Source organism: Ambystoma mexicanum, chromosome 3p (genome assembly GCF_040938575.1).
Source record: "Ambystoma mexicanum isolate Mex_15411 chromosome 3p, UKY_AmexF1_1, whole genome shotgun sequence".
Lineage (NCBI taxonomy): Eukaryota > Metazoa > Chordata > Amphibia > Caudata > Ambystomatidae > Ambystoma > Ambystoma mexicanum.
Window position 1 is genome coordinate 931,716,298 of NC_090925.1, and position 26,207 is coordinate 931,742,504.

General features: G+C 45.0%; 1 protein-coding gene across 1 annotated transcript in view; it reads right to left on the bottom strand.

The window, feature by feature from the left end:
• The window catches only part of LOC138581134 (arf-GAP with SH3 domain, ANK repeat and PH domain-containing protein 1-like), a 1,625,721-nt gene that overhangs the window by 170,591 nt on the left and 1,428,923 nt on the right, over window positions 1–26,207 (bottom strand). The window contains exon 26 of the mRNA XM_069652230.1: window positions 9,254–9,309. Within this exon, the coding sequence (XP_069508331.1) occupies window positions 9,254–9,309 (56 nt within the window). The remainder of the gene's footprint in view (window positions 1–9,253; window positions 9,310–26,207) is intronic.

A 26,207-nucleotide genomic window follows, 5' to 3' on the forward strand; every position in this document is an offset into this window, starting at 1 on the left:
AGCAAACATTGTCAAGAATTTCAAACATTGTATTGTGAATACATTTGGTTTTGAAAATAGTATAGTCAATCTGTTGTGAAAGTCATTCCTCCAACCTCATTTACCAAGGTCCATTTTGTGATTTTCTGTACTACTTACCTGGAGGACCTGTGGTATTACAGGTACCCTTACAATAGAACTTGTTGTGAGTGGGACACGTTCTATCTCGCCCTCTGCTATAAGCTGATTTATCTTTCAGTAGGTGAGGGGACAGAGGCAGCAAGTGACTGGTAGAAGGATAGTCTGGAGGGCACTGAGCAAAAGGAAGACTGAGTTACGTCCCGCCAGACCCAAGAGGCAGAAACGGTATGAGGCTACTCCTCACCAGTCTAATTCTTCCTCCCACCTGGATGAAATGTCTATTGACAGCAGATTTTGCTCCTGGGGCTGCTGTGGGGACAGCTGAGTTGGCAATACCACTTTTGTGCTCCACAGTCTTTGTCCTGGGGGGATGGAGAGTGCCCAGATGTTGCTTGCCAGATCGTGCCTGTCCCCTACCACAGTGGGCATAGGAGGCAATGAGCCAAAAACCCTAACTCCTTGTCACAGACTTGGAGGGCTGCTGAACAGCCAGGCCTAAGGATTTTGCCATGGCTTTAGACGCTTGAAAGTTATGAATGGACTCTTGTATCACAGCCGCAAAGAGTTTATGCCCATCAAAGTGCATATCCAGAAGGCTCTTCTGGACATACTAAGCGAAACCTGAGGTGCTCATCCATGAGTGCCTCCTCACAAATGGCCCTGTTCCCATGACATGTGCCACACGGGCAGCTGTTTCAAGGCACAATGGTAAAATCTGGTGTGCTGCTTCCTTGCCATCTTTTACCAAGGAGCAGAAGCCCTCTATTTCCTCAGCCAGGAGATTCTCTGCTGCCCCAGAGGGAATGCTTCAGAGGCCAAATGAGTATTTGTATAAAGCATAAGGTGCATTTACAGCTCTCAGAGTGAGGATTTGCAAATCAAACACCTTCCATGCCTGACCATCCACTCAATTGCTCTCCCCGTCAGGGGACAGTGAAAGAAAAGAGATGGTTTTGAGATTGGCCGTCGCGGCCCTCACTACCAAACTCTTCAAGGATGTATGGGTGGAGAGAAAACCAGAAAAAAGGAGCTCTGGGTGAAGCTTTTTTTGAATGGTCTTATCTATTGCCGGGATAGGCTTTTCTCAGGCCATCAACATAGGAACCTCTACAGACCAATTGAAAGGCAGCAGGGTTTACCTCAGGGGACCCACATCCAGAATGTTGATTAGTTAAAACTGAACCTCGGGCCTGATGGGTGCTGACAATCCCAGTGTTTCCACCACCTTTGCCATCAGACTCTGGAAAAAAGTAGGAGGCCAACCTAGAGTCAGTGCCAAAAGGATGCCCAGCTCCAGAAAGCAGCTGAAGCTGCTGGCTTCCTGCAGGCCTGCTGTTAGATCCAGTAGGTTATCTCCCTGCCATAGAGCTTCTCAGGGAAGCCTGCCGTCCCCCAGAGTAATGAGGCTTCACCCCAAGCAGGACAAGATCCTCGCTCCTAATCAAAGATGTTCCACATCACTGATATAAACTTGCACACTGAAAGCATAGCATAATCATGAGGGCCATAGGCAACAGCAGTGCATGGTCGAAGGGAACTATCACAGAGAGCGCAACACCCAAATGCGAAGCAGCATAGTGCAGAGCCATGTCCACTGGAGTCGGAGCCGAGCCCATAGGCGTGTGGTCACATTGCAGAGTGGAATCCATGCCTGCATTACCAAAATGGTGGGTCCTGTGGTTGCCACCAGTGCCTAGGGAAAATATCCAACTTTTCAGCCAGAAGGCCTCCCTTTCCTCCCAAGTAGAGGATTGGGTGGGAAACGATACCTGTGGTGTCGGAGCCAAATCCACCAACAAGTCCCTTGACCTGCAGTGGTTGCTCTTCTTTGAAGAGGAAGAATAAAAAATGATGCCTCTTAGAGTCACTTGGGGAGCGGGACCTCTTCTGATGCTTCTTTTTCATCTTGCCTTTGTGGACAGAAGAATCTTCTTCCATCACCACCTTCTTCTGCTCTCTGCCCAGAAACCTGGAAGGGGTTCTCTTGCCACCCTTATTGTAAAAAGTGAAAATGAGTGCAATACACCACCGTAGGGCCTTTAGGTTCATGGATTACCATGAACAACAATCCAGTAGGTCATTTTCACTCTCCATATGCAGATGATGAGGCGGTACAGACATACATCTGTCTCCCGCAATCTGCATAGGGCTTTGAAGCCCGAATCCTTTCCCGGGTTAGTCATGACGCAGTGACATATTTTGCCTGATCTAATTGGTGTTCCCGAAGCGTACTGAGTGATTGGAAAAAAGGAACTGAGGTCATGAAGCAAAGCTTCATGACCTCAGTATATACAGACCCCGACTTTATGTTCAGCGTTCTTTCGAGCAGATGAAGCACCGCGCTGCATCCCTTGGTGTAGAAACAGAGAAAAGAGGCCAGCTGGGGCACAAAATAGAATATAAAACATGAGTGATCTGTAGGAGGAAGAAATGAGTTGTAAGTTCTGCCACATTCCACATACCAGAACAATGAAATACTTTTAGGGATATGTGGAATGTGGCAGAACCTACATCTTTGAGCATTGGAAAAAGGGGTCAATACGCATTACTTGTTTCAGGTATAAGAAGGCAATATGTATCTGTGGTATGTGCAGGTGACCATATTTGCGGCTGGGAATCAGGACTCTAAAAATGACCAGGGTGTGTGGAATTTGGCAATAACCGCTGGCATGTGGTTGCCTGGGAAGGTCTGCTAGTGGAAATATGTTGAATAGTGTAATACCTGTCACATATGGCATGTGAAAAGCTGGTGATCCTTAGAAATTGTGCCACTAGACATGTGGCAACTGACAACATTTAATGCGTGCATGTGAAAACTGGAAATACCGATTTCTTGTATTCAAGCTGTTGTTGCCCATTATTGATACTGGACGCATGTGCAAGCGGCACTCTGGACCTATGGACACTGCCTATATCCAGTAATTAAATGTTGTTGAAACTCACAATGGGTGTTATTGCTGACATGAGGGAGATGGCAATTGTTACCAGGAGAAAGGAGAGGGAAGCTATATGTGTTACTAAGGACAAGCATAAGATGGCAATAACTGGAACTGGGAGAATGGGGAATCTGGCAATATTGGTTACTGAGACCATTTGGCAGCTGTCGATGTCTCGTTCTGGTGGCATGTGGAAACGGCCGATTCCTTGCTTGGCAATTGCATGCTGGAAATATCTGTTACTGGACACGTGGAAAATGGGGTCGTCAGCATTTACTACTAATATCTGACAAAGGGCACCCAGAAACTGCTTATGCATGTACCTGGAGGCATCTAGAAGCTGCAAATACTGGTTACTGTGGCATCTTAAACTGGTGATACCCACTAGAGGATGGCATGTGGAAGGTACTAGGCATAGAATCCACCCAAACCTATTACTGAGGATGTGTGGAAATGGCAATCCCTGTTACCGGGTACATGTAGAAGGGGTGATATCTATTGCTGGGAGCACGTGGAAACTGGCAATGTAGGCTACTGGGGCCATCTGGAAAAGGCTATAACCTGTATCTGGGAACATCAGAAATCACTGATAACTTGTTACGGGGGAATGTGGAAACTAGAAATACCAGATTGTTTGTGCATGTGGGAGATGCTAGAAGTATTATCTGTGGCTTCTGTGGGGGTGATAATACCTTTCATCTGGGGCATAAGGAAGCTACCAAAAAGTGTCAGGGCACAAACAATATGCCAATACCAGTTTCTGGGGTACATGGAACCTTGGAAGAGCTGTAAATATAGGTATGTCATGTCAATGCCTGGTAATCTGGACACATTGAAACTGGCCATGACCATATACGTGTGTGTTAAAGTTTGCAATGTGTTAAGTGGTCATGTGGAAACTGGCATAACTTGTCATTGGGAGAATGGGGGTACTTGCAATGCCTGTAATTGGGGGCATTTGGAAAATGACTGTCAGTTTCTTCACACGGACAATGACAATATTGATACTATTGATAAATTGTGTAAACATGGAAGGTGGCAACACCTTGCATCGTGAGCATGAGCTATGGCAACTATGTGTTACTGGACCAGTGGAAGCTGAAAATACCTGCAACTGGACATCTAAAACCTGCAAATAACAGCTTGACTGACCTTATCTGGAGGAACTCCAAGCACCCCCATAAAGTTGTGCTTGAATCCTATCTTAAATTGACCAATGTTACTAATGCAATCAGTTTTAACATGCATTATTTTGCAATCATTTTCTTACAACGCCTGTGGAGGAATCCACATATCAAAGTGCAGTGGTTTTTAAATCATATCAAACGTTGGCCAGCTTTACGGATTCAATTTGCTTTAAAATGATATATCAGATCTGCCTCAAAGCCTTCACGGTGGCAAAACATCCTGCACATAATCAGGGTTATGCAGTCTAGAACTGGGAGGAAACCCTGATTGTTTGATTTAGGAATTGCAGAACTGTACAGATTCTGCACAAATGCTGTTTATTTACAGGTCTGTTCAGATCTTTTTAGATCCTGACTTTCAGGTAGTCAATTAGTATCTCAGTCCAGAGCAACATTGAGAAAATCAACACACAGTTAGTTTTGTGGGTGAAACTTCGCAGGTAAATTGGGTCCAGAATTCATCCTATAAAACAAACGACAGTGAGCCTTCACTATGTTAATGTTAAAGGATATTTGTACCGCGCTCTATCACCACTGGAGTCGTCCCCTGGTGCTCTGGTGGCTCTGAAAAAGGGAGGGACAGGGTGAGTTAGTGGGAATGAGCTGGAGAAGTGCAAGATAGCAGTGATGTGCTGTTTGCAGCCTCAGCCCGGTGGGTCCGTTGGCTGGTCCCTAGGGCAAGAAGGAGCCTTGCTGCTGTGTTTTAAACCCGTTGGAGTTTCCGAAGTTGTGATGCAAGGGCGCCCAGGTATAGGGTGTTATAGTCTAGGCGGGTGAGGTCAATGGCTGTGATCGCAGTGACTCTGTGCGGGGAAGGGGAAGTTGTGGAGAAAGCATAGGTATAGATAGCAGGACTTAGACCTGATTCTGTCACATCCACTCATTTTCTGAGTCCATGGTGCATCCAAGGTTCTTTACTGTGTTGGAGGTAGATGGGGTGGGCCTAGAGAGGGCAACCAAGGAATAGGTTGGGGGAAGACGGCAGTCTTCCCAAAGATCAGGATTTTAGATTTTCAGGGTTGAGGAGGAGGTTGTTGGCTGTCATCAAGTGGTCTATTTCTGTGAAGCATGGTGCAAGGATGTGGTTCTGGGTTTTGAGATATTGGAGAGCTTGTATGAACCATCTAGGGGAGAAGCCCGGTCTGTTGGAAATGGGTCTTATAGGTGTGAGTGGGCTAAGAGCTTCACAGCGCCATTGGTCGAAATGGCTGATGGGGAGCTGACCCAACTGGAGTGGAAGGGAAGGGAAGGTAGGGAGGCAAGCAGGGCATCAGCCAGGTCTGGGGTTACTAAGATATAGCAAACGCGGCAATACTCCTCTTTCCCTAATTTTGGATGAACCACAGCAGCCATCTTAATGCTGTACAATTATAAAATAGGCCACAGCCAGTCCTGACTGCTCCCTACTTTGGATGCTTTTGGCAGGTGAACTGGAAGAGAGGAGTTGGGGCTTGGAATTGGGGCTTCTGTTGAGCTCGGGGAGAGCGATGCAGTGATCACGAACACCATGATTGCCTATGGAACGCAGGATTGGGCTAGCCTATACGGCAATGCCCGAACCAAAAACACAAAATGCTAGTGTGGACCATTTTTATTTTGTCAAAATGGGCCAGTTTGATAAGTTACTTCACCATGCGGCTAGTAGTTTTGTCCAGTATTACTGAATAAATAGTCTTTAAAATGCATTCTTAGCATCAAAAACCTCCCCCTTGGATACTACTCAGTCTGTCACAAAAGGAATGAATTGCCATTTCCAACTGTGGGCCAATTTTTTTATTGGTGGCCGAGACAATTCTAAGTCCCAGTCCGACTGATGGAACGCAAGAAAAAGCAGTGAGCCTTTTGAGATAGTGGCGACTGATTCTGTAGGCCCTATTCAGATTGCAAAAGTAAATAAAGCAAATATAGACTTTATTATTATTATTATATTTTTACCAATGTTATCCATTTAATATATGAATAGGCTTTTTGGTGTCCTAGTCTGCGACACAATCTATTCACAAATCATTAGACCACAGTAAAAACGGGCATTTTGTTTCCTTGTTTTACTTAATGTGTTATTATAGACAGCGGCAGCGGCCTTTAGCCTCGGACCATAAGATTGGGGAAGGGCCATTATCCCAAGCGGAAATTACCCCTCTCAAGGTCTATAACGCTATTGGCACATAATGGTACTAGCAAATCAAGAGTTTGTGATAAAGTAAAAACGTTAGTTTAAAAATTATAAAATAAATCGACAAACTCAGTAGATTAAATGACATGTTATTCTGTAGAATTTAAATAACAATATTGTTTTCATAGGTTAAGCATTTCCATTGCAAAGTTGGGCAAACTGGAGAGGGCTTAACATGAGCATGTGTTAGGTGGCATTTAAAAGCAAAAGATTTCTCTATGAAAAAGTGAAAGCGTTTTCCCATGTTTTAGCTTTTACTTTGTTGTGTTAAATAGGATGTTGCAGAGAAAAGACAGGTCCTCCTAGAGAGGAAGTGTCTTATTGAAAGGCAACTTGCCTGGAAATTGCATCATTGTCTCCCTGTCTGCTTTTACAGTCAGAATGTTCAGAATGCAGTCAATATCAGTAGTTATTGACTGTGTTCTGAACATTCTGATTGGCTGAGAGGAGGTCAATAACGATGTCCATGTGCCAATATACATTGTTGCAGGAAAAATAATTATTATTTATTTATTTGCATTTACAAACAATACATTATTACTAAATACATGCAAGAATAAACAAATGAACATTCATTATACAGTATGACAGGTCTCTGTCTGATGCTTGCTTTATTAAATCTATATTTAGACTTGTGTTTAGGGTTAAACACAATTGATAAACACTTAACAGAAGAACAGCAAATCATTCACTGAATGGTACTGCCTCTGCCAGTTCATTGGTTTGCCAAGCACATTTGAATAAACATTACCTAGACGTCAGGGAAGTAAGGTGCTGCCCGTTACTAGGAACTGGGGCTGTGGGCTTGGGAGTGGTACTCACTAGATCATGCATGCTACTTAACTTACACTAGTATTTACACCAAGGCCCTTATTACGTGTAAACCTGTCTAGAAAAAATCCAGGGAATAACGCTGGTACAACCGGGTCTGGCATTTTTTCTAGACAGGCTGACTCCGAGTCTGCCAGCAGGGGCAGTGAACTGCCGGGAGTTCAGACCCCTACTGGCAGAGAATTGTCCCCATCAATGGCGCCTTTACTAGCGCTTGTGGTGATAAGGGCAAAGCCATTCCATGGAGTCCTTTGGACTCCAGGAAATAAGAATTTACTGCCGTTGCTGGCACCTGTAATATCCCGGTAACACCAGGGTATCGGGTGTCGGTAACGCTAAGGCGAGTTTACCGGTAACCCGCCGATAGCACTGGCACGTTCCTGGCAAACTCGTAATGAGGGCCAAAGACACGAAATCGCTCTAGAAAGAAACATGCATAAAATGCAAATGAAAGGGTTCTCAACATCAATGTGTTTCCATCCTTGTCTTATGTTTAGTTATCAGTATATCTAAATATCATCTATAGGGAATTATTGACCTCATCTAAACCAATCAGAATGATGGTTATAGAGTTGATGATAAAAACCTCCATGTGCAAAAATAAATGTACTTCTTAGCCAAATGCAATGTTGGAATGCAGTCAATAACTACTGGTGCTGACTACAACAAGAATGTTGACTTCAGAAGTAGCCAAGGAAACAACACATTATTTCTCTACAGTAAAGAAAAAAGAAATGTAATGCAATTTCCCAGCAAGAATGCTTTGAACAAGACACTCCAATTTAACACAAAGTGAAAGGTAAAACACTGAGGAATGTTTTTAGTTTCTTAAAGAGAAAGCCATTCACTTTTACATTACACCTAATGCGTGCTCATGCTAAAAGTGCTCAAGTTCGAACCATTTTACAATTAAATTACTTGCTTTATAAAGATAACTTATTAAAATAGTCCAAAATCACATTTGGTTTACTAACACGTTTTATGCATTTAATTTACGCACGATTAAACGAACTTATTTTACTTCACCAGCACAACTCCAAAACCTATATTGCAATTACCACTATTATGAGGCTAATTGTGATTTCCCTGTAACATGGCGGCGAGAACCGGTTACGTTTACACTTCAACATATATGGGTCCCCGTCGCCAAATTCTCATCACTTGCACGGCGGAGTGTAACAGGGGAGGCCCCCCTTTTGGAATCAGCTGCTCAAATTGATCAAATGCTGACAGCCATGTACGCATGGCGGGCAGCATTTACAAACAATCCCGATAGAGTCAGCCCGCGTTAAGGTGGTGCAAAAAGCAGACAGACTCCGTAGGGAACCCCAGCATTTGCGCTGGCATGAAAATCCACGTGGGCGCAAATGGTGAGGAAAGGAGGCAACGGGAACGCAAGTCACGTTCTGCCCCTCCCCTCAGCCATAGAAATGCAGGAAAATATGGAGTAACGGAAACAAAATGCCTACAAGCCGTACACATTTCGATTCTGCTACTGCAAGCCCAAAACCAGCTTCTATGTGCTTATTGACTTATAGGCCACCGTAGGTGGTCATTATCACTTGGGATAGTGACCCTTGCCCATCATGCAATAATGACCCTTTCCTCTGTCCATACGGCTTTAATATTGATCTCATTCACAACATTCATACTTTAGCAGCAGTCTAACAGCTAACAACGCATACACTATTTAATGTTACCACAAAGTGCTAGTGGGTTTCCAGACCTCAGTGGCGTTCATTATTACCTGGGATAATGCCCCACCACCGTCATCCCATAATAATGACCTCTCCCTCTGTTTAGAAGTCACTTGCAAAGTTAATCCTGAGAGCAGTTATCATTTACCAATACACTATGTGCTAAACTGCTGGTCGGCGCTGAGTGTTTGAAATCCACAGGCAGCTAATGGCGCCTTGGATATGGAAAGCACAAGCACTGGTATCTGAGGCACACACACTACATACCTCAGAGAGATAGAACAGCCTGCTGAAATTGTAGCTACTTACCCTTCGGTGGAACTTCTGGCACTTCGTGTAGGCTGGTTAGCTTTGGTGAACCTATGCTGCAAGACAAAAGAACAGCGAGCATTAACAGCAAGTTTGTTTGTTTATTGATTTGTATGGCGCGCCAAACCCAAGGGTAACTGGGCGCAACAGAGAGCAGAAAAACAAGGATACTTAAAAGCTTAGTTACAAAGTGAGGTACAAGATACATATGAAACATTACAGGTAGTTGGCAAGTCTGTTGAGGAGTATACATATATACAGTCGGATTGGGTAAGACCTACCGGTGTAATATGAAGTGGGTTAATTTTTGGGGTCACTGGAGTGTAGCCATGTGAGAATATTCCGTCTGAAGCTATAGTAGGATTGGTTGGTTCTAATGTCAAGTGGGAGAGCGTTCCAGTACTCGGCTGCCTTAACCGGGAAGCTGCTACCGCCTGTTTTCTTCAGTCTAAATTTGGGTATCTGTAGACAGTAGGAGTTGGTAGTTCTGGTAGGGCAGGTCAATGTTCTTCTCACTATTCTTGCTGCCAGGTAGGGGGGGCTGCGTTGTTGAGGTATTTGAAGGTAAGTAAGGCTGTTTTAAGTGAGATTCTGTCGCTGATTTTTAGCCACTTGTGTTCTCTTCATATGTTAGAGATGTGTTCTCTGGTGGGTAAGTTGAGGGCAGTTCTGAAGGCGTTACTTTGCAATGTTTTAATTTTGTCAATGATGTATTTGTTGGCTCTCAAATACAGGGTATTGCAATAGTCAAGTTTAGAAAGTATTAGAGCATTGGCAAGGATGATGCAGCTAGCTTGGGTGAGGAAGTCTCTGCATGCCCTAATGAGCTTGCAAGTATAGGCTGTGGAGGATGCTAGGGAGTTCACTTGTTTCTTTCAGAGTCAAGGCAGAGTCAAGGTAAAAGCCTAGTGTTTTCACTACCTTGGCGACTGTAATTATGTTGCCATCAATGTTGAATGCAGAGTAGTTGGGGCTAAGTTTTTTAGGTTGGTCGTGGATCCGAGGAGCAGGATTTCACTTTTATCATCATTCAGACAAAGGCCGTGCGTGGCCATCCATGCCTGAATGATGAGATATATTTTGTTTGCCAAGGCAGTATCAGAGACAAAATTGCCCGTAAGGCGAATGAGGATCCGAGTGTCATCTGCATAGTTTGTGTAGGTGACACCCAGTCTGCGCAATTGGTCAAATAGGGGGTTGGTAAAGATGTTGTATAGAGTTGGCAAGGCGCAAGAACCTTGGGTACACCGCAAGCTATTTTGATAGGGTCTGCTGATGCCAGTGTGGAGAAAACTCATTGTGCGGTTGTCCAAAAAAGATTGGATCCAGGCTATGGCCTCGCTTGAGAAGTGGGCGGCCGATGCCAGGTGTTCACACAGGACTGAGTGATCCACCAGAACAAAGGCCGCGGACAGGTTAAGGAGGAGTAGCATGGTGGTGTTTCCCTTGTCGTTGAGCTCATCAATCTGTGCTTGAGATCAATTAAGGCTGTCTCTGTACCGTGCTGCTGTCTAAACCCAGATTGGCGGGCACCTAGGAGCTGGTTAGATTCAAGATAGCGCTGGAATTGTAAGTATGTTACTCTATCTATTATCTTGAGAAGGAAGGGTACCGTGGTAATAGGCCTATAGTTGGTGGGAATAGAGGGGTCTAGAGTTTGCTTCTTGAGGAGAGGTAGAACCCATGACTTTTAGGTTGTTTGGGATGGTGTTGGTGGAGAAGGATGCATTAATCAGTTTGGTTATGAAGGGGGCTAGGTCCCTTGCCGCGTCCTTAATTAGCTGGGCTGGGCAACTGTCTCCCTTACAGTTGGATGGTTTGAGGGATGCGATGATCCTTTCAGTTTCTTGAAAGTGAATGGAGATTTTGGCAAATTTAAATAGGTCAGCGCCTAGTGAGTTAGTTGTCGTAGGGCTAGAGAGGAGTGGTGTCTCGTTAGGAGTTAGAGAGGCTTTTTTTTAGGGAGATTTTAGTTTGGAGTGTTTTTATTTTATTGGCTAGAGAGTTTTGTATACTGGTGCACCATTGTTTGTCTTTGGCTATGTTGTCAGGTGGGGATAAGGGGGATTCCAACTCCCTTAGGATGGCAAATAGTTCCTTGGTATTGGAACTTGCATTGCAGATGCTTTCATTAAAGAGTTTTTTTGTCGCCATTGAGATTCTAATTTCCTTTTTTACATTTCTTTTAAGTGGGGGGTGAACCAGGCGTTTAGGTGTGCTTGTTGTTTGCTTTCTTGTAACTTTAGAGGAGCAATAGTATCTAATCCTTTCTTCATGGCCTTATTGTAACTTTCTAAAAGGGATTCAGGATCCAAGTTGTTGGGAAGAGCATTGATAGTCAGGAGTAGCAATGGTAGGAGATTGTCTGGAGTGAGATTTAATTTGGCTCTGGTAGGTAAGGGTGGCGGCATAATTTTATCTTTGGTAATTTGTATATTCATAATGAAAAGTCGATAAGGTAGTGGTCTGTACATTGTTGAGGGGTGATTTTGGTGATGGTAGTATCACAGTTCAAGGTAGCAACCCAGTCCAGGGTCCTTCCTTTGTCGTGTGTTGGGGTGCAAACTTTTTGGTTTAGGCCATGTTCATCTAGCATAGTGGCTATAGATTGGGCTGGTATGTCATCAGGGTCATTAAATCCCAAGTTAAAATCTCCTAGTAGTAGGATTTGTGAGGAGTCTTTCGTATTGTTAGCTAAGAGGCTAGATAGATCCTCCTCGAAGGTCCCAATAGGTCCATGTGGCCTATATATTAGGTAGATTGTTAAGGTATGGCAGTTAGAGATAGGCAATTTGGCTATGAGCAGTTCGCATGATTTATGGAGAGGTAATAGTCTTAAAGCAAGGTTAGTTTTTGCTATAATGGCTAGACCGCCTCCTCTGCTGTTGGGTCTGTCCATTCTAATTAATTGATAGTTCTCAGGGATGGCAAGTGAGAGTGCTGGACCTGCTGCTTTGTGCAGCCGAGATTCGGAAACCGCCAGGAGGTCAAGGTTATCAGAGGATAGGGTGTCAGCTATTTCAGTGGCATGGGCCACTAGAGACCTGGCCTTGATCAAAGCTCCAGATAATATGGTTATGTTCAGCGTATTCTGGATTTTTATTGGAATGAGTTTAGGTTGAGTAGTGTTATTGCAGGGTATGGTTAGGTTGGGACATGGCTCTGGGTAACGCAAGGCAGATTTGTGTTGGGCGTTAAGGGCCTTGCTACTATAGCCTATGGGCTTGTAAAGGCGGGGTAATCTAGCTCGGAGTCTGCTATTTCTGTCCAGAATGGGACAGGATGCATGTTTAGAGAGAGACATAATTAAGGCAATAAGTGGTATGGTGTGGCACAACAGAGAGGCCACCTGAGTCTTGCTAAGGTACATCATAGTAGGTTGGTGGGAGTGGTAGAATATGCAGTCTAGCTCAGTATAGGCAGGGGGCGTATAAATCAGAGTAGTTTAGTCCTGTATGGGCATGAAGGGTATGACAATTTAAGGTATGAGAGTGACTCAGTGACTGGTGATAGGCTATTTCAGAATGGGTACACAATGGCTGGCCATAGGCTGTTTCAAAAGGGTACACAATAGCTGGCAATAGGCTGTTTCAAAAGGGTACACAATAGCTGGCAATAGGCTATTTCAAAAGGGTACACAATGGCTGGCAATGGGCTATTTTGATTGGCACATAGTGGCAGGCAATAGGCTATTTCATATGTTTCAGATCAGTGCGTGTACAGTAATGCATTGTGGTTATTCCAGTTACAGTGATCGCTCATGAAAGCATGGGGTGGCCTCTTGGCTGCGGGGTAAGCAGTGATTCATGTGCATTTGGGTTGCAGTAAGCGAGCACTAATGTGGGTGTACAAGCAGGATACATCAGAGGGCATTAAAGCTGTCCAGCAAGAGTGGCATAAAAACAAGCTAGGCAGTCAGTGATATCGTTTGTAATGCTTTGCTGTGGGGATACAGGTGCAAAGGTTTGGCGATAATCAGACAGGGTAGAGGGCAGGGCTGATGTAGGGTGGCGTCTATGCAGCAAGTGGGTAACTGGCAGGCCTCAAGCATATCAAGTGGGCAGTTCTGGGTAACAGTAATGGGTGTATGCAAAGCCACTAAATATACATGTGGCAGTGATTGGCAATTACTGTTACTGAGAGCGGCAGTGGGCTAATCATTCCGCATTGCGGGCAGCTAGGCGGGGTGAGACATATTATGGAGCGCTACGAGGCTCTGATGTTTCTAATATTTAGCAGTGGTAGCTAGGTTAGTGCAAGCAGGGGTTTTTGGCACGCGTTAAGAGCAAACAAGATAAAGGTCTGATAATTCAAAGTTCTGCATTCCAGCCCAGAGTCGAACGTAGACAGGGTGGATTGTAACGTTTTGCTAATTAAGAGTACCTTTACAATGCTGGCAGTGTAGAAAGTCGTCAGGTCTGTGCTGTGCAGATTAACCAGCTCGTGGGGCAGAGTAACTAGCTAACAGGGTGTACGGCTGTGGACAGGCTCGGGACAGGTGAAAGCCTAATTTCCTGGGCCTTCGTTCCGGTGGGCCGGCTTACGCCTGCCGGCTGTGATAGGTGCTTCAAATGCACACTACAGCCAATCTGGGATCAGCCAGGGCAGGGTTAGGCAAGGCAGGTGATGTGAAGGCAGAAATCGGGGCGGCCATCTTGAAAGGTGCAGCCTCGTGGAGCGCAATGGTGGTTGCCCTGGGTTGCAGGTCTCTGCACCTGCATGGGCAGCCTTAGATGCAGCAAGATATTAAAGGTGATTTTCCTCGGGCGCGCACTGTTGAAAGTGCTGAATATAGGATAACACATGCAATTCAGATGGCGGTGGCAAAATATGCAGCTCTCTCACCGGAGGGGTATGTGAGCTTCTGGGGACCTCGGGTCTTCTGGGGTGGGGGCCGCTGCTCCAGAATCGGTCCTGGTTCTCCTGCTCCTCCGATGGAGCCACGCAAGTAATCTGCCCTATGTTTCATTATGGGAACTGTGTGCCTGTTAGTAGCACAATGCATTACTTCAAAGGGTATGGAGAAGCTCAACACACACGTATTGCCATGCATCTGTCCGGCCATGAGGTATTGATTTTAAGTGGGGGAACCCCCTTTTGATCACCTGCGTGCACCTGCTGGCTCCATTGCCAAAGAGGTAACCTTTCCTGAAGCACTGCAGAAGTATGGTGCCCCTGCATGCACAGGCCCTGTCCACAACACACTTGCTGCACAACAAAAATACAGAGGCTCGCCCTAGAGTTTGGGGTGGGTTGGCCTTGGTCCTCACTTCCGCCACCAGAAGTGGCTAGAAAAAGCAAACTAGCTACTAACATGCTATCCGGAGGCCCACTTTATATTAAAGAAAGGTTAGTCTGACACCAGATCATTCATACGGTGCCAAGCAAACCGTGTGTCTGTCCCTAACGGGTGGTGGAGGGAAATCTGAAAGGACCAGGAGTGCTACACTGACACTCCCTCAGCTCTAACGGTGCCCTCTGTTCCACAGCATGCACCGCAGAGTGCGTCGCATTTGCATGCCAAGCCGCAGAAGCACTGACTGCGCACGCGCCTGTTTCCCACTCCAGCCTGTAGCCCAACGCTCCTCTTACACACAAGAGCAGCCGCCCAAAGAGCTGTAATCAAAACAGTAGCCTATCAGGAAACCCTGGCACCTGAATGTTCCCCGCTTTTGCTGTAAAGTGCTATCACGGGACCTTTTCCTCTTGAGAGACCTTGCTATCAAGCATACTCGGAAAGAACACCAGGCGTACTGCACACACACATGACATATCTGCTGCATGATCATGTATGTGTTATGTTCGCAGCACACCCATGTGCCGCCAAATCAGCGTCATAAGAAGCACCAATATTCTGGGATTTGAAGGGGGAGCTTTTCTAAGAGGGGGACGGGGAGGGGGCGATAGTGCATGCAGTTTTTACACTCATGCGCATCAACATGCATCTCTGGATTTAGACAGAACTTCTCCAATAAGGCCTCAGTTGATGACGTTAATTACTATATATGACTCATAATAAGGCTACCGGTTTTATGATACTTATTTTTTATATTTATTTTTCTGTCATTTCCGTCTGTATTTTTCCATACTTTTTTTTGTCATGTTTTCTGTATTTATGCACATTTTTTATTTTTCATATAAAAAAGCAACTTGCAAGTATATTTCTGCGCATATTTAAATTTAAAAAATGCATTTGTTAAAACACAAACGCAGTCATACAGGACATAGACGGAACTTGGATATTCCACACCAAGGTCAGCTCCATTGTCGCTGACCGAAGATATATGCTGTCAGCAATTTGAAGAACTTTAATACTAAATGGATACACCTTTTAGAATCTCCATACTGCCAATCTGCAGTGCACGATTGCCAGCATAGGGAACCAAGCGGAAAGATCTGCTGTACTAATTGTTTCCATTATTATATAAAATACAGATAGAAAGCAGTTTGGTCTGTCTGTAGTTATGTGTAAAAATCAGTAAGAAAGGCAAACGGGGATCCTTAGACCTATTGTTTGTTTGTTTATTTAATATAGCGCAAAACCAAACCCGAAGGTAGCCGGGCGCAAACATTACAAGGATACTTGAGAACTTGGTTACAGTGATACATACAAGATAAGCAGTAGGAACAGTTCAACAACATTATAGTCTGCGTGTGCTTATACAGTTAATGCCCGGTTTGGGACGCGAGAAGAGGTAGGCCGTAGGAAAGTTCAACAACATTACAGTCTGAATATGCTTGTACAGTTGAGTGCCAGGTGACAGAGGCATGCAAAAGCTGCGTGACAGTCAACCATAGTTTGTAGTCCCAAGTGGGGTCCAGTGAGGTAGCTGGATACTAGCAATGGAGGTCGGGGTCCATAGGGGACAGGTTAGCATGAACGTCATCAGGTAGGTGTCACTCAGGAGGAGTGGTTCTATTGGGTGGGGGATCACATTAGATGTCGTTGGATCGTATCCATGAGAGAACCTTACGCCTGAAACCTGGGTAAGGTTGGTCCTTTCTGAGTTCTAAAGGGAGTTTGTTCCAGGTTTGGGCAGCTGTGACAGGAAAGCTGGCGCCGCCAGCTGTGCATTTTTTGTATCTGGGCACCAGCAGGGTGAAGGCGTTTGTCATTCTTATGGGGCGGTTTGAGATTCTTTTGTTGATTCTGTTTACTGGGTATGGAGGAGCTATATTGTTGAGGCATTTGGACGTGATTTAACAGATTCAAACACCAGACAACTTGGCTATCTCTATGGATGCACATCCTCCAAGGTCCAGGAACTTGGGCTGCAGGACTATCCGCAGGAGCCAAATGCCTCTATGTGCATCTGTAGACAGTGCTGTGCAGGGGTTTAAACAATTAGAGCATGTGTGGTGCTTCGCTGCATTGCGAGCAAGCAAATGATAGCAGTTTGCTTTGCCTCAGTAGACAGGGCCGAGTGTCTAGCTACACTCTGGCATACATGTTAGTAAGCAGCTGGTATTGCTTTGTTTCTAAGGGGCGACAGCCTTCGGGGAGATGTCATGACTTCATTGATTGAGACATGGTATCCCCCATTTGCCCATGAAGAAAATCCCTTGATAACCAATAACCTAATGGCCTAGTGCCATCCATCTACATTCCACATTAGGAAAAATAGAGAAGCCTTTTCCCAAAATCCTATAGGGCACACTTCGATACCTTGTCTAAATGTAAAAAAAAAAAAAAAAAAAACCTTTTCCAGGTCTAGTAATCCACTGTATAGAACTGGCTCATGTAAACTGTTGAAAGTGATTTTCCAAGTAACCTGTATCAATCAACATCAATGGTCTCCTTTTCCCACAATCACCCAAGTACTGGAACGAGGAAGGAGGAAAGAATAATACAGAGCAGAGAGAGCCTCAAGCTTAATGAATGAGCATTTTAGTTGTTTTCAAATTGAACCTGGGCATGGGAAATGTAAAGGTAGAAAGCAAACTCTTGGAGGCTGCTGCTGTTTGGGAGATGTTCGACCTCTCTCCGAGGCTTGTGGAACTGAGAAGCACGAATCGGTGTGGCGGAGCCGAGCAGCTCGCCAAAGAGGAAGCAGAGAAACACTGCGAGGACAGGATGTGCCGCAGACACCCCAGGATCCAGTGGAAGACTCCTAGGCATTTGGCAACCGAAGAAGGCAGCGTTTCACCTACTGGGACATGGATGGAGACAGGCGTGCAGAAGCGAAACAGAGAGCTACCGGAACAACCGCAAGAGCAGTCCAGAGTGAAACCCAGGCGGCAAATCTTTTTTTGCCACATCGGAGCCAACGTAATGGAGAACGCCAAGCAAAGCCAATGAGCCAGCCCATGCATAGTGGGCACACCAGAGGGTTTCAGAGACTGCACCAAGCACACACTTTGACAATTAAAGCCAGAGAAAGGGAGGCAATAAAGAGACTGATTGTAAACCAAGAAGACATTTAAAATAAGGACCCTACCCATATATAAATATGTGAAATGTAAATATCGGGGGAACCCAAATCGGATGGTGAGTCAAGGAGGTTTTCTATACCAAAAGGAGTACATGCTACTGTGAAGGCAATAAAGAAACCACATGTGAATATAAGAGGTCCTGGCAGGCGAGTAAACCAGGCAGCTACAAGAGTGTTTTCACATTAGAAGCCCCAGCTGAAGAGTATACCGGGCAATAACATGTGCATAAAAAGTCCTGGCAGGGGAGAATACCAGGCAGTTGCAAATCTATGGGCAAGCAACAAGGAAATATATAGAACTGTGTTTGCTAAACAAGGAACTTTTGGAAAAGAAGTGGAAACCACAAGGCTAAGCATCCTTATAAATAACAGTACTGTTGTGGTCCAAGAAAGACACAGAGCTGTTAGACCAAGAATAATTTGTATCAAAGACGAATCCAGGGGAAGGGAATCAATCTCTGGAACCAAGGCCTTTTGATCTTGGAGAACCTTTGCATTGGAGTTTCTTTATTTTCCTTTACAAACTCTTTTTGAAATCACCAAAGGTTAAAGACATTTTCCTTCTCACCTTTCACTTTAATTTATAGTGTTAGGGTCAGAAAATAACCTTTTGACACAAGGACAGCTTTGATTTTGATATCCTGACACAGACAGATCCTTAGTTTTGGGTTTTAGGTAGGTGAACACCTCTTAGAGTAGGTTCAAAGACCTTTTGCCAACCCTTTTTGTTTTCAATAAAAGTCTTTAACCAAAAACATGGCTAACTTGTGTCCGAGTTTCATTCTTGACTCCTCAGTTTCCACTATGCTCTTTCTTCTGGTGGCATGCTTACCCCCACCTCATCAGGACGGGGATTCCTCCCCATACTTCCCCGGTGTTCATCATCCTCTTATTTATTTGTTTATTCTTGTATTTAGATCAGCGCACAAATCCTTCAGGCATCTAGTCGCTATTTTGATAATTAACATCTTGCCTCTCAATCACTTTGCAGATTGAGAGTGGAGCTGAATTCACAAACTGAGAGTCGAGCTTTACTTGTGAAGTTGGCCATACAGAAGGTAGGCACGTTTTAAAAGAGGATATTATGCAAGCATTACCCTTGAACTAGTACATACATTTTTGGGATAGCATGCACTGAATGAGATATGTTATCTCTTTCAGCTTTCGTCAAAGATATTTGACCCTGAGCGGGCTTAAAGGGTATCAAGAACTCATGATATAAATCAGGTTTGTGAAAATATATTGAGCACCCTCTGTGCAGAGATTAATGATTTGAAACATTATATGTCGGAACAATACTTGTTTACACATTGCATTTTTTTTTTTCAGACCATATTCAATGGTAGCAGCTACACCTTAAGAAGGGGCATAGAGCCCCGAAACGCGTAGTGAGGTTCCCTCTAAAAGCGCCACACTGAGAAAACTTGGGTTTTGCTGGTGTGGTATCACTTGCACTGTGACCCTAATCTGTGATCCATGTAGTACCACATAACAAGCATAAGTGTGGAATAATTATATTGTTTGTTGACAAAAGAAACTCTTCTGTGAAGTTCACAAAGGAGAGTAAATCTATTCTTGTTTTTGAAGTATTTGTTTTTTGAAGTATTTGTGTTAATTCAGGATGAGACAATAAATCCTTAAATAATTGTCTATGTACTTGCATTGAATTACAGTCAATTAAGAAACACATACTGTTTGTAATCTAACACAAAGAGGTCTTTATTCACCTCAATTGGAGTGAACATGTTTTTCACCAGTGTCTCTGATGAATACAACTGTAAATGTATTCCTCCCTGTGTAGCCAGGGTTTGACCCGTAGCACCTGAAACCATTTTTAAATTCAATATATATTTGAAACCATTTAATGAATATCATTTATAGATGTAGTGCACCCTTATTTATATATATCAACAGTAAAACTAACACAAGTGACCACAGTTCAAGGGTGTTTATTGAACTTCAAAAAAGGTTTTATAAAGCTCATCTAATCCTAAATCTACAGATGGGAGCAAGCTACGACCATCAAAAAATAATAACGCAGTCCTACTGGCGTCTTGTCAAAATGAAAAGGGCCTACACTAATAAACCTATTGTCAATCCTTACCTCTAATTACAAGTAGTGTGGAAAATACTGTTGCAAAAAAGAAAGAAGTGTACATAAAATTATATGTCAGAACAAGGCGGTTCACTCTAGCACAGCACAGTCTCTGGCTTCTTTAGCACAGGGATACAGTTCAATCATTAGCATCAGGGCCTTCTGTGCTCAAGTCTTTCTGCTTCTCAGAGTCTCTTCATTGCGACCAAATAAACAACAAGTTCTTTTCCTCTTTTAGATTTTCACAAGTATTCACTTCGGATCCCCCTCCGCCGGGCTCAGATCCCTTTAGCACAATGTTCGCCAACTGGATACTCCTCATCTGGGCTCAGATCCCTTAACACAATGTTCAAAGGATATTCTTTTTCGGGTGATTCACGGTTCACCCCGGATTCCCCTGAACCGCGCTCAGATCCTTTTTTAACACAATTAGGGCCTCATTACACGGATGGCGGAGAACCATGGCGCTATTAGCGCCATGGTTCATGCCGGTAAAATACCGGCACCGCCTTGGCTGAAAGGGGAATTACCGCCCCATTCCAAGGTTGGCGGGGCGGTAATTCCCCCTTCCACCATTGCCCTTCCCCATTCCCATTTTTGCCCCATAGGGCATAATGGGAATGGGGAAGGCGCTAATTACGGTACCGCAAATTGCGGTACCGTAATTAGCTCCCTGGGTCCCTTTGCGGGTTGGTTTTTAACGCCTGCAAAAAGCAGGCGTTAAATCCCCCAACCCGCAAAGGGACCTCGTAGTAAGGCGGTAAGGGTTTACCGGTACCAGTATTTTACCGGTACCGGTAAATCCTTACCGCCATCCGTGTAATGAGGCCCTTAGTCTCAGTCGGCCGTGCTCAGACCAATTTAAATTTTGCACCAAGCATCGAAGACTTTCGAATTTGCTCAGGGTTTGGCTAGACCCATTGCAGGACCACTTTGATTTCACAATTCCTTTTCTTTTAACATTTATCACCTTTCAGTTGGATACCTAACAGATTTTCAAATGAGCACCCACATGGCGCCGGACCACACTGTCTACGGTATCATATCTTAGCTTCAAAGTTCATTCACTCATCTGCTGTTTTAATTATATTTGCATTGCTTGCCACATACACTTTATGCACTGTTCTTTTCAACTTTCTTTATACAATGTTGCCTCTTGCAACCTTCGTTTCCAACAAGATCAGTCTGGTATCAGTCTCCCCAACTCACAGGCTGTACTGACTTCACTGGTGCTGCTTTGTTGTAGGAGCCAAGGACACTACCAAGCGGCAAACGATTCTCCCTGCCTTGAATATCAACGCGTACCACCGACATACAATGCAGGATTCTTCAACTGTGATTCCAGGTCTTAGAATTCCTATTCTTGAAGACTTGTGAAAGTTAGTCTTTCGGTGAAAATGTCAAGGGCACTTCCCTCCTTGCAATCCTATTTGGTCTTGCCGTCTTTAGCCTTGTATTAAACTGCCATCTTGGAACTGCTGCTTCCTGGCCTGCTTTGCCTTGCTCAGAGTGTACCTTGTGCTCAGTCTTTTATTTGTATGGGGAAGTGTGATGAAGTCAGGTGTGTGTAATGATCAGTAATTGCTGACCACTGTATTGGGACACATCAGATATACGGCTCCGGTGTTACTCTCTTTTCTCTCACAGTGAGCTGTCTGTGAGAAAGTGTTTGTGTTGGAAAAGGGCTGGGGAGGGGTGGAGTTCCTAAGTATCCTATGGGGTAAAGGTGTTACAGGGAAGGAGATATCCCGTCTCGCCATCCGATGCACCACTTCCACTCCCCGAAGAACCTCATCCAGGTGATCCTCTCGCACTGGTCCACCCCCAGGAACAGGATCCAAAAACAATGGCCGTGTCCTGGCCACCTGGATGGCAGATCCCCGGGGACTAGCGGGTGAGACACCTTCGGGTTTCTCACAGCATGGACTGGCAAAGCCTCACCTCATGGTAAGCGGGCACATCAGGCATGCAGCCAAGCATGGGAGATCCGTGTGTGTGTACAGACTGACAAAGCATTACCCCATGGTACAGGGGGGCCACAATAGGTGCGCGGGCAAGGATAAGACAGGCATAGTCCAGCAGTATTAATGACAAGTGGATGCACAAACAGATAGAGCCTCTCCTCATAGTTCAGGGGGCTATAAATGCAGTGCAATGTGAACAGTAAAGGAATGACATGATGAGGCAAACCAAAGCTGTAGGGCTGGCAAACCCCAACTTCCTTCAGTTACATTAAAGCGAAGAGGAGTGCGTGACACTAACAGGCAGTCAGGGGTGTAATAAACAATGGTTAAGACAAAATACAAGAAGGGTTGGGAAACCTGTAAATAGGAGATTCATGGTGGGCCAAGCTGGTGAATCAGTGGCCGGAATGGCTGGGCTGTTTCAGTGGTGCACAGATTTTGCAGGAAAGTTAAACCAAAGGTAGCAAAGGTTTTCTAAAGAAAGATTAACAGCAGCCTCAAAGAAAAATGTCTGGAGGTGAAGTACGCTGATTGTGCCACGCGATCCATGCAAGCAGCATTCTCAAGAATAAACTATAGGAGGAGATTTGTGGCAGGAATAGCATATTAGTATCGGGTCCATAGTAGTAGGCTGGTGAAGCAGCACTCAGCAAGGTGATGGCTATGTCAGCATTATGAAGCATTATAAGCAAACATGATATAGTACAGTGGCAGGCTTGCAGTTCTGGTGCTTGAGGGTGCTACAGGTGGGTCAGCGGACATTCTCGGCAGCGGAAGGCATGCAGGGGTGATGATGCTCTTACCTGGTGAGTCCCCCAACTGGGCATGAGTCTTGAGAGGCAGTACAATAATGTTCAGTGCGGCAGTGTGTGATTAATTGTGGAGAAAGTACATCAGTAGAGTAGAGGCAGTGTCAGGAGAACAAAAATGGGTCAACAAGCCTGGGCCCTTACCAGACAGGGAATACGGTATAAGGGTTGAAAAAGTCAGCCTTTACAGGTGGCCGACGCCATCTGCTGGCTCCTTGTGGCAAGCTGCATTTCAGGCACAGGCCTCCAATGACGTGCAGCCAGAGACGGGCACAAAGGAAGGTAGCCTGGAACTGCTGCATTCGTCGATGTGAGGCCCCTGAATTGGAGAGAAACCTGGCACCCTTGCACAAGGAAAGGCAGCCTGTTGGTCGCTGTTAGGGTGGCCATTTTTAAATGGCATTGCAAAATGATTGTTATAACCCCGCCAGGGCTTTCCTCCATTGCAGGTTCTCTCAGACAGAGACATGGAGGCTTCCAGCGTGCTTTCTGCATCTAGAGGTCCTCCTTTGGCAAGTTATTTGTTGCGGAGGGCCAGACAGGGAATAAGGTATCGGGTCTTAAAAGTCGGCCTTTACAGGGTGCCGGCGTCGCCATCCGATTCCCTGTGGCAGGCTGCATTTGAGGCACAGGCCTCCAATCATGTCTAGCCAGAGGCGGGCACAAAGGAAGGCAGCCTGGAACTGCTGCATTTGTCAATGTTAGGCCTCTAAATTGGAGAGAAACCTGGCACCCCTGCTCAACCTACCTGGAAGCCCCAGGAAAAGGCTTAGTCATACAATAAAGAACAGACATGTTTGGACTATGATATGCAAATAGATGAACTCTATTTTGACAGTATTTAACTAAAGAAAATGTGGCACGTTCAACTTTCACTTGCTTGAAAGCTACCCTCAAAGAGAAGGACATCATTGCATGATCTAACATGCAGGTACAACTGGGTGTCTTCTGCATATTAGCATTATGGTGCCCATGTAAGGGACCGAACCCATGATATTTAGCTATTTCCCACAAATCAATAGTATTGGGTTTTTTCTTTTCTTATGTTTATTAAGGACTGGAGGCTATTACTTTTTTCTATTTTTAATAATAATTGTGAGTGAAGCATCTTTATTTTAAATCTATGATTGTTTTGCGATTCAAAGAATTTTGTCTCACCACAAGAACACACCAACTCCCAAAGACAGTTCAACGATTTTTATTTTTATTTGTAGTAGAGGGGCGCTCGAAGGGCCATCCCTTTCTAGCTAACCCAGCAATGGGCAATCCCTGTGTAGGTCAGGCGGCCCTCAACACAAGGCCAGTCACTAGAGATCAGTAACTCCTGTCTGAAAACTGCCCAGCTCAAGGTGATGGCCTAAAGGTAAAAACCTTATCTGTCTGAACTCCCTCAGGGAGCAATCTCTGGGTCCTTATTCAATGAATCCCTAAGTTGATGTTACTCAGAGCTTGTGTCCCACTTGGTCTTCTTTCTCCATGCTCCGATAGACCTCTCCTTATCTACTCTTACTCTCCACCCTCCTACTCAATCCCTCTTTCCCTTCTCGCTCTCCCCAACTCTTCCTCTTCTATCCCTCTGATGGACCTGCCTTCACGGTCTACTTCATTCTCTGATCTTACTCTTTGCTAGTCTCTCTACAGCTCTACAACATCTCTTCACCCCCCAATACTACACCTCTTCCCCTAACCTCACCAATACTACTCTCCTCACCACTACTACTTCCCTTCTCCCCACCACTACACTTCTCTACTCTTCCCTCGCCACACCACACCACTACTACCCTTCCCACTCCACACTACTACTACTCTCCCAACTCCACACCACTACTATTCTCCCTTACACACCCAGTCACCTTCTCATTCACTACCAACTCTCCCCTACAACTCCACTCCTACACAGACTATTTCAAATGCAAGTAACATTTCCTCTCACAAACGAATACCTCACCTTCCACACTTCCTGAATAATTTGCCTCCATGCTCCTCTGCAACCTCCTTCCTCCACCTGGTCTCTTGGTCTGTTGGTCTGTTGGTCTTCCTCTGGCTCCTATGATCTCACCCAACCCAAACAACCCACAACTTCCTGCTTGTTCAATCTCCTTTTATCCTTGCCCTTCATTGGCTATCCTCTTATGCTGGCTTCCGGGGGCAAACCCTTGCTGCTATTTCCCCTTGTAGGTGGTACAATAGACAAAAGACATATAAAGGAGTCGAATCCCTGCCTCTTTATCATGTCTGGGACAACCTGGGGTTTTCAGTGGCAGCTGTAATGAAGGCATGATATCAAGAATAGACATAAACAAGTGATCACAGTTCAAGGGTTTTTATTGAACTATAAATGCAGGGTGGAAAAACACCTGAACTAAACATAAATCCAAGATGGGAGCAAGCTTCGCCCATCAAATGAAAATAAGGCAGTCCTAGTGGCGTTGTGTCAAATAAAATGGCCTATACTAAAAAGAAAAAACTATTTGATTGTCCTTATGCTAATTACAAAAAGAGTGTGGGATAGGATTCATAAGAAAGAAGTGTTCTCAAATAATGTGCCAGGATGCAGTAGTCAGGGTCTCCCTTCCCCACGTTTGAAGCACGGATAAGGTGGAACCTCTGAGCACGGCACACTTCTCGGGCTTCCCCAGCACGAGATGACAGTTCCCCTCTCAAACTTCAAGAACCTTGATGGCCAAGTCTATTTTGCTGCAAAAAGTCTCTTGCCTTCGAGGGTCGGAAAATAACAAAATAATAAACAAAAGTTCCTTTCGGTTTTACGCTGGAGGTGAGGATTCTTCAAACCTGGGTCCCCCTCTTCCGGACGCAGACCCCTCATTAATCGTATTCAGCCTAACCAAATAAACAAGTCTTTTTCTCGATAAACCTTGGGTGATGTGTTCATGTGTATCCCCCTTTTCCGGGCGGAGATCCCTAGAAAGTTCCTTGACAACAGGACCTCGAACGGCTATGTTCTCTTGCTTCGCGAGGGCCTGTCCGGTTCAAAGTACTGAAACGAAAGTTCAATCAAGAAGTTCTTCTCCTTATTCGGGTTATAGTTCTTCACCCCGGGATTCTCCCTCTTCCGGGCTCAGACCCCCTCTCGGACGTCAGCCTTCCTCTACAGGGTTCACTATGGCTTTCAAACAAAAAGATCTCTTTGGCTTGTAGTTGGTGTTAATTCTTCATCCCTGGGTCCACATCTCCCGGGCGCAGACCCCTCTCGAATCTCAGCCTCCCTGCGCTAGGTTCATTATGGCTTTCTTAGCATTCGTGAGTCTCAATGTCTTTTCAAACACTTCACAGTGGACATCCCCCTGCCGGGTTCACCTTTGTCAACACACTGTTTCTTGGGACTTAAGACTTTGCCCCTCTTTGTCAGCATCCCTCTGCTGGGTTCACTCTCGCCAACTTAATCAATTATGCCTTTCATAATCACCTGTCAGTCAAAGTCTTTTGAATGTACAGAAGATTTTGCAAGACCCCTGTATGACCACTTTAACCGTTCCCTTAGGCCTTCACAAGGCCTTCTGGTATTAGCAGTTTCAACAAACACAGGACTGACCAGAGTCTCTCGAGTAAGCACCCACGTGTTGCTGCATCCCTCTACAGCTGGTCTCCCCTTTATTTCCGATAGTTCTTTGAACTCCCTTTAAGTTGCTACTT